Source organism: Centruroides vittatus, unplaced genomic scaffold (assembly GCF_030686945.1).
Source record: "Centruroides vittatus isolate TY-2023 unplaced genomic scaffold, ASM3068694v2 contig_2876, whole genome shotgun sequence".
NCBI classification, from domain to species: domain Eukaryota; kingdom Metazoa; phylum Arthropoda; class Arachnida; order Scorpiones; family Buthidae; genus Centruroides; species Centruroides vittatus.
Window position 1 is genome coordinate 1 of NW_027121828.1, and position 8,868 is coordinate 8,868.

General features: G+C 27.1%; 1 protein-coding gene across 1 annotated transcript; it reads left to right on the forward strand.

Moving 5' to 3' along the window:
• Positions 1-418: 418 nt before the first annotated feature.
• On the forward strand, positions 419-8,694 carry LOC136972246 (plexin-A4-like; the record flags this gene model as incomplete). Its single annotated transcript, XM_067266800.1, has 11 exons — positions 419-543; positions 1,329-1,443; positions 1,557-1,688; positions 1,766-1,873; positions 1,969-2,062; positions 3,453-3,628; positions 3,701-3,870; positions 3,959-4,079; positions 6,920-7,056; positions 7,646-7,834; positions 8,601-8,694. Coding segments are annotated over exons 1-11 (1,350 nt in total), but the record flags the coding sequence as incomplete, so codon positions are not given.
• Positions 8,695-8,868: the final 174 nt, after the last annotated feature.

An 8,868-nucleotide genomic window follows, 5' to 3' on the forward strand; every position in this document is an offset into this window, starting at 1 on the left:
GGGGGACCCCCACTGAATTTGTGCCCAGGGCCCCTGGATTGGTAAATCCGGCCCTAGCAGGGGAGAGAAACAAGATTAAGGCTTACTGTGAAGAACTCAACTTTTATTATACTATTTTAGATGGGTGTTTGATTGCGTTTTAATAGGGTACATCAAGAGAATGTACACTAAGAAGGGATTTTTTGAAATTCCCCCCACGGGGGAATGTTATAATCTATAATAGATACATTTTGAGCCACAACAACGTGTGGCTGGGTCTGGTAGTTATTTATAAATAGGGAAAAAATGCATCATGGTAAAAATAGTAATGAATGTCCGAAAAATAAATAATATTACCAGTATATAAGCTATATTTTTATTTTGTTAAAAGAATAATATTACAGAAATATGGTCTTTATTTCTTTATGATACGATAGAATAGTTTAACTGATTCATAACAACATTTATAGATAATCTCAGATCTAGGCTGTATATCTTAGATGAAAAACAAATCAAATATACATCAACAAATTTTACCTTCTTTGACTGTATGACATATACTTCGTAAGTATTCTAAAATTTTCAGTTAAAATATTTATTTTGGTTTAAAAATTTACAATAAAGTAATTTTAAATAAGTTTAAAAAATTGAGCGATTCTATTTAAAATACCCTATTCAACGCTCTCAAGGGAGATATTTAGCAGTCTAAATGTAACCGAATTTAGTAATATGGCATTTTAGGACGTGCGAAAACTCACCTCATCGACACTTTTTGCTCTGCAAGCAACAAAAAGGCAGTTTCATTTCTGAGGACATTTAAAACTCGGGTATATCAATGACATACTGCATACTGCAAATTTGGCAGCCTTGAAAGACAGTATTATACTGTATGTGAGAAGCATCAGAGAATCAATTACGGTTAGTCGTTGAACGCACTGTTCATCAACTTCAGGGTTTATACTTTAGAATGAGTACAACATTGAGCAATAGGCTCTAGGTCACTAGCATGAGTGGGTGTATAGATAAAAATGTTTGTGTTACAATGCCAAAAATAATATAATGGTGAATTTTGGTACTAATATTTTTTTTAACTAAAATGTCTTCCGCATGTTCTGAACTGACAGAATACCACATTTGTTTGCATTTGGACTGCTAAATATTGCCTCTAACTTCGAAATAGGAGTGCTTTAATTAAGATCACCAGCCATTTTCGATAAGAATTTCTTATCGAAATCTCAATTATCTCAATTAAAAAGAAATTTGATTTATTTATTTTAAATAATGAAACTTTCTAAAATCTACTTTTAATTACGTTATTTAAAATATTCACTTTTATGCATTTATTTTAGCTGCACGCAATGTGTTTCAAGTCCATTTCCGTGTAGTTGGTGTATTGAAGGTCATCGATGTACACATAATACTGATGAAAACTGTCGTAATGACATACTTATAACTGGGATTTCTGTAAGTGTTTGTTTTTCTTATAAGATAAGAAATGTAACAGAAGATATATTTTATTAAATTTATATAAATTCATTTTAATATAGTGCCATTTATATATTAAACATAATCTTTAGAATTTAGGTCCAAGCTTACGATCAGGTCCTGAGTTTTGTCCTCGGATTGACATAATGAATGGAGGTTCATCTTCAATATTAGTACCTCATGGACAAAAGACGAAAATTCCAGTCAAAGTAAAAAATATAATGGTATAATTAATTTGACAGTATTAGGCTTACCGTGCTTTATCCACACTTATGTTCAATTAAGTACAACTTTTTTGTAGCAACTTATTGCGCAAACTAGATTTGTCTGCCGCATTAAAATTGAAGGACGGATTTACCAAGCCAATGCTGAAATGCTTGGTGATACCATATATTGTGATCAGATAACGGTAAACGTATTTATAAAACTCAAAAGTTATACTTTTTATAAGAATCAATTTAATTTTAAAATGCAATAATTATTTGAAACTTTAACAATATGTAGTTTTCTCACGAAATACAATCAGGAAATGTGACTGCATCATTTGATGTTATATGGAATAATTCAAAATCTTTAGATAATCCAAAGAATATTCATGGTAAGTATGTGTGTGTACAGTACAGTGGTCTGAGCTGTTCTATATTTGTTACATATTGTTTTGAATATCTTACATTTCCTATAAATTTACCATTTGTCATAAACTTTTTGAAAGCCTACCTATGGAACAATTTCGATGTACTGTACATAGAATAAAAAAAATTGCCAAAAAATTTTCTAAGTTGTTACTGCTTCCAAATATTACTGGAATTAATTTGAATTAATCGTAATTGCTCATCTTTTTCAAAGACTTCAGAAATTTCGCTAAATAAAAGTGTAACAGTGATATGACCCAATTCTTCCTAAACATACCAAAAGTTCTTGAATAGATACTGACATTTATCTTTTGATGAAGCTTAATGTGCTGTTTAAGAACAAGCTATACGTACACCGTAGTTGTGGATTTTAGCGGTTTATGACCAATGGCAAATTAATGTCACTTTATTCTATTCAAAAAACAGTAGTCAGGGGATATCTAACTTTTGACGTAATGATTTTTGATACTGTTAGAATGAGATATAGAAACTAAAGTCTCTTGGAATAATGAGAAAAGTTAACTATGAAAAATAAGTTAATGAATATTTTTTATTATGTTAATTATTTACTTATCTGGCAATGTAAAATAAAATAATTCTAAAAACGAAGATACTAATAAAATTGCATCATGTAAGAAGCAATCTTGTTAAATTTTTTGAAAGTAATCCATAATCTACAACGTCCTCTGTTTTCAGTATTTCTCCTATACAGTCAAACCTGTTTTTATGCGCTCTTTTTATGTGCGATTTTTTTAATGCGAATTTTTAATTTATGCGGTTTTTTTTGTGCGATTTTTTATTTGTGCGGTATAGTTGGCGACTAGCCTCGTGCGATTCGTCATGTCTCACGTTGACTTATTATAGCTAAATAAACTTATTATAGCATAAATGCACTTATTATAGTAATATTATTGCATGAATATGCGAAAAATGAAATAATTTACTTTTTAAGTCAACAAAACACCACCTGGACAAAAATATGTAAAACAGACGATAGACCAGACGATGCAGTCAAGTGCTGACATCTGTTGTCAATAAATTCTATTTCATACGGTTTTGAGTTATTTTCTATGTGAGACTTTTTTTATGCGGTCCCTGTTGACCGCATAAAAAAAATATTTTTTTAATTGTGTTGCGAAAACTATTTTTTACAGCCATTCGTGAAGTTTCGTGCGATTTTTTTTAATGCGTCTTTTTTAATGCGGTCCCTATCCCCCGCATAAAAACAGGTTTGACTGTATTGTCATATGAAAATCCTTTATATTTCATCAAACAAATGCTGAGACCACTGTATATATTCCATTTTTTTCTTTGTTTATCCTAAATATTCAACATATTAATTTTATTTATTTTAAGTGATAATATACAAATGTGAAAAACTTGCAACAAACTGTAGATCATGTCTACAATTAGAGTCTAAATATAAGTGTGGTTGGTGTTCGGATGGTTTAGGATCTTGTCACATTCGTGAACAATGTAATAGTTCTTTGCTCTCTTTGGATGATTACGAGAAATGTCCTAAACGTCAAAAGGTATTAAAAGTTTTATTTAATTTTTTAAAAACAATTTTAACATAAAAAATTTGAAAATATAAACATTTCTAGTTCATACCATCAGGACCTTGGGAAAATGGTGAAAACGTTATAGTCACAGGAATTAATTTAGGACTTACATTTTCGGATATTAGTAGTAATGGTATAAAGATTTTACAAAATGATGGAAAAATAATTGCAAACTGTACATTTCACAAGGATCTACACGAAAAAAGAACGATGTAATTTTTCATTACTATTTTTATATTCATCTTTCATTATTCTTTATATATAAAATATTTTAATACATAAATGTATTTTTCGTGTCAGAATTGCTTGCCAGAATGAGAAATTAAGAGTCGATCATCATGATGAACACATATCAGATAATATAATTTTTAAAATACAAAATAAAGAAAGTGGTTTAACCAAGTATGATTGCAGTGCTATTGTAAGTATTATTTTAATTACTTAATAAAAAGGTTTTACATATTTCCCACAGGGAATCTTCTTAAGAAACCAATTAGTGCCAAATTTTTTTCTCAACTGCAAATAGCAATGGATAAAAACATTGGTAAACTTTTATCACATTAATATGCACGTGTGTAATTATTTAAAAATTAGAAACCTGAATTTAGAAAATTTAAAATTTTCATGTCTGATTTTATATCTTTAGAAAAGCGTAGTCAAATTAAACAATTTATTTTTTAATTTTGAAATCTTTTTGAAGGTTATAGTATTTAGTGGTTCAGAATCCCAAATGGAGGAGATGAAATTCACAATCTTATTGTTAATTTAGTCCAAAAAACATTATACGAGGTAATTGGTTATTTTTATAGTGGCTTTAAATACTAAAAAAATTTATTTTTTAAAATGAATGCCAAAGAAAACAATAATAGGAATTACTCTAAAACTTTTAATATAAAAACTATTGTAATTTTGTCTGAAAAAATCTTTATATATCATGTAAATAATGTGGACTGTAGAGAACTCTTCTCAATACTCATCAGTATGTGTTCACATGTTGAACAAAACTGTTTATCTTCAGTAATAACATTAATATATTGGTATTTCTTCACAAACAGCCCTCTATTTAGACGTCAGACACGAAGAAAATATTAAATACTCCATGTGGCCAGCCCGTCGGTTAGGTGCGAACCTACGACCAACTATCAGTATTCAGTTGTTTTATCTACTCGGCCACGGGTGGACTGTGTTCATATGTGTTAAATTCAAATTTGAACTCATTATGCTTAAACTTATGGGTTCAGCATGAAGCAGTGCGAGATAGATATACGATCCAGTGAAGATAACATTACTCCTGAAGAACTAAAGACTAACTTTGGAAAGTTGAGGTTTAATCGAATCCAAGAGGCGGATAGGAAATGTTTTTCTTGGTAGGCTATGGTTTTATTACTGGCCTCTGATTGCTTTTCAATGAGATTGATATTTTTATCATCAGTCCTATATGAATTTGTCATATGTAAATTATTATTATGGATGATGCAATCTTGAAAAGTGTATTAATCCTCTTCAAGCACTTCATGTTCAATACTGTGTTTAAATATTTGAATTTCATGTCGAGGATTTTGTGAACTGTCTCACATATCAGCATGTTTTAGCTTACCAATTTAATTTATCAAGACTGATAAATTAACCTGATGTGATCAATTGCTATTTAATCTTACCTTATTTTCTTGATTTAGTTTTAGAATAATAAGTGATAATAAAAATGAAGATAAATAGCTTTAGATATTATAGTATTATGGTATTGATGATATTGATGATATTTTGGTGTCTTGTTCTACAGGTGATGTGATTTAACTTCAAAATAATAGTGATTTCTTGATCAAAAAATTTAAGGACTATTCATGTAGAGAAATAAGATAATAGATATAGGTTTATTGTAATGTAGACAAGAGCAATTATATTTTATTTCAGAACAGAATTAGTTCTGCCAACTTGAGTATTAGTCTAAAAAAATGTTATTAAAAAATTAAATTATATAAATTTCCACTTCCTCTACATAAATTCGAAAATTGTCTATTATTTCTGTAAAAGTTCCTAGTGTTCTGTATCTTTTTACAAAACTCCTCCTTCTTTTCTAAACATAGTCTCTTTACTAGACTTTGGTACAGAACAAATACTCTCCATTGAGTCACCAAACCATTTTTCTTAAACTCTAACCATGCTCTGTTTCTTCTAGTTTTAATCATTAAACGACAATCCAAATCAAACCAATCAACTATTCCTACCGTTTTTTTAGTCCTATGATTTAACCCATACACTCTAGCAATCTCCATTATGACTTTAAAAATATCTTTATTTTCACCTGTATATCTTTTTTGTAACAATTGTATAAAAACTTTTTAAATGATGATATTATACCTGACAAGATTCGAAATAAGATAAAATCATTTAAATTTTTTTTACTGTTCAATATTAATACAAACACTAATGCCGACGTTAAGCATCCAAAAAACAGAGGGTAACATACTTACCGTAACATTTAATTTACGCCTGAATAAAATAATAAAACTATTAAAAAATTTTTTTGGTACAAATTGTTAAAAATTCTTTACTGACTGATCTGATTTGACTATTTTCTCGGTTCATATCTTTTCATGTCCTTATTTCCTCTTTCTATTATATTTTCCACTGTTACTTCAGTTTTTAAATACTTTTCTACCCATTAGAACCTCTATAAATGAAACAGTTTTATAATTGGCGAATATTTCTTCCTAAATTATCGTTAATTCTATTACTTTTTTAAAATATAAATATGTTCAAATAACTGTCTTTTTTTATCCATTTTTTTTTCTTTATTTTTATTGTATTTAAATTAATTTCACATCCTATAATAATAATAATACACCAGTATAATAAGTCTTATTTATAAACAAGGTCCAAGTAGACAATATAGAAACAAAGTAAAATTGTTTTTGTTATATTTTATAATTTTTAAGCAACTGGGCATAACAAAGTTTTCAATTTTTTTTCTTTTTTTAATCTTAGTGTGGATTTGAGAAAATTTTGTAATTTGGTTTCTCAGGCAGATTCCCTGTGGCAAATATGTATGATTTTTTTAAATATTTAAATTATTTCAATAAAAATATATTGCTGTAAAAATTCTTGAAATTATAGAATTTTTCAATAAAACTTAATCGATGTTTTAAGAATTACCAAGAACTTTTGACATTTAATTTAAAAAATTAATGTTTTGATGAAATTGAAATAAATTTTTTATTTATATTCTGATAAATGTAATAAAATTAAAAAAAATTTATTTAGAGTCCAAAAATTGTGAACATTACACCTTCTATTGGTCCTAAATCTGGTGGAACACATCTGTTTATTTGGGGAAAATATATGAATATTGCTGAAACTGTTGAAGCAGAAATAGGTGATATACCATGTCATGTTATAAGGTAATGTTTTAATTTTAAATGTTACATATATTAATTAAAAACAGAATGTTAATTATGATATTATGGCAGCATTGTTTCACCAAATTGAAATATAGCAGAAAAGTATGGATACTGGTATACTGTATTTTCACTGATGAAAATATTTTTCATTTACAATGGTATTGTGTTAAAGATACAGTGAAACCTCTCTTAAGCAAATTCTTCATTATGGATATGGACAAAATACACTATAGATCTCCCTATGCAGATGCCCATGACTAAAGTGATCCGAATCATATGCAATGCAGTATGGAATAAAGTATTTTTAGTTATTGACTACTGCCATATTAAGAAGACCACAACATATAAAGCAAAAACAATCTTGAAATTTTTTCTATTAAGAGATTTGTATTTTTATTTGTAATCATAAGCATAGTATACAGTTTATTGCTAGTCCTGATAATATGTAGGAATAAAACACACTTAAAAATATGATGCTGAAAGTCTTGCATGATTTATTTCACACTTGCTTACTCTAATTTTTATTATTACAATGTAATTAAACATTATATAATTGATTGTTATTAACTATGTTTTTTTTTTTTTGTAGAAGAAAAACAAAAGTTATTGAATGCATTACTTCACCTTCTCAAAGCATTATAAAAGATAATGTTAGAATAAAGTTTGATAATGATTTTAGAATTTCTGAACAACAATTTCAATATGTTGACAATCCTATAATAACTTCTGTACAGTCTCAGTTATATAATGAGAAAAATGTTCTTAAAGGCATACCAAGGTGAGACTTTAAAGAAAATATTTTATTTACTTTTTAAATTGTTTAAGACTTAATAATTATAACAATTCTTTAAAAAAGTAAAGAGTTTTTTCTATTTTGTACAAAAATTGAAGTAATTTGAAAATAAATAAATAATATGTACATTTATTATTTAATAAAATTTGTTTAGTTTTTATAAATATTAAAATATATAGAAAAAATTTTAATATTCTACGTCTTTATAAATTTTTCTTACATTATCATACATTATTTTCAGATTACTAGATTACTTGCATTAAAAGACAAGTCTACAGAGTTTACATTACACATTGGGATCCAATATAGTAATTTCAAAATTTGAATTCCTGTAATATTTTCAAAGGTTTTCAGTTTGTAAAATATCAACAATGCCTGTTAGAAATTTTATATATTAAAACATATGCAAGAAAATATTCAAGATATGTATTTAAGCCTTATTTGTTTAGTCTATTTTTTATGAACTGAAAACTTCAAATAATGAGCACAATTCAAATTTCGTAAAATAACAACAAAAATTAATGCAGAGAATCTAAAACAGATTATTGTTATTAAAACATCAAAATCATTTTAATTTAAAATATTAATTTTATATACTATTTTATTTTCTCAGCTTGTGTAACAAGTTGTTTTGTGTTTGTAAGTTTTATGTGCAGAATTTACAAATAATTTTTATTGATCAGTTCATTTTATAAAATCAACTTTATAAACTAGTATATTCATTTTCATTTTTATTTATTACATTTTTCAGTGGCGGTTTAACAGTATATATAGAAGGCACTAACTTGGATGCAGTTGAATCACCAAAGATGTATTTAATCTTTGAAAATGAAAAGTATAGAAGTGTAAGTTTTGAATGTTTATAATTATTGATGTTATTTGATTTTCAATTGTTATTTGGTAAATTAGTAATGCATAATTTTCTTGTTAAAATAATCTGTACAGAAACATTTAATTTTATCTTGTTACATATTATAAAAGTGTAGTATGTAACTACTTACATTTGCTGGTTAACTAAT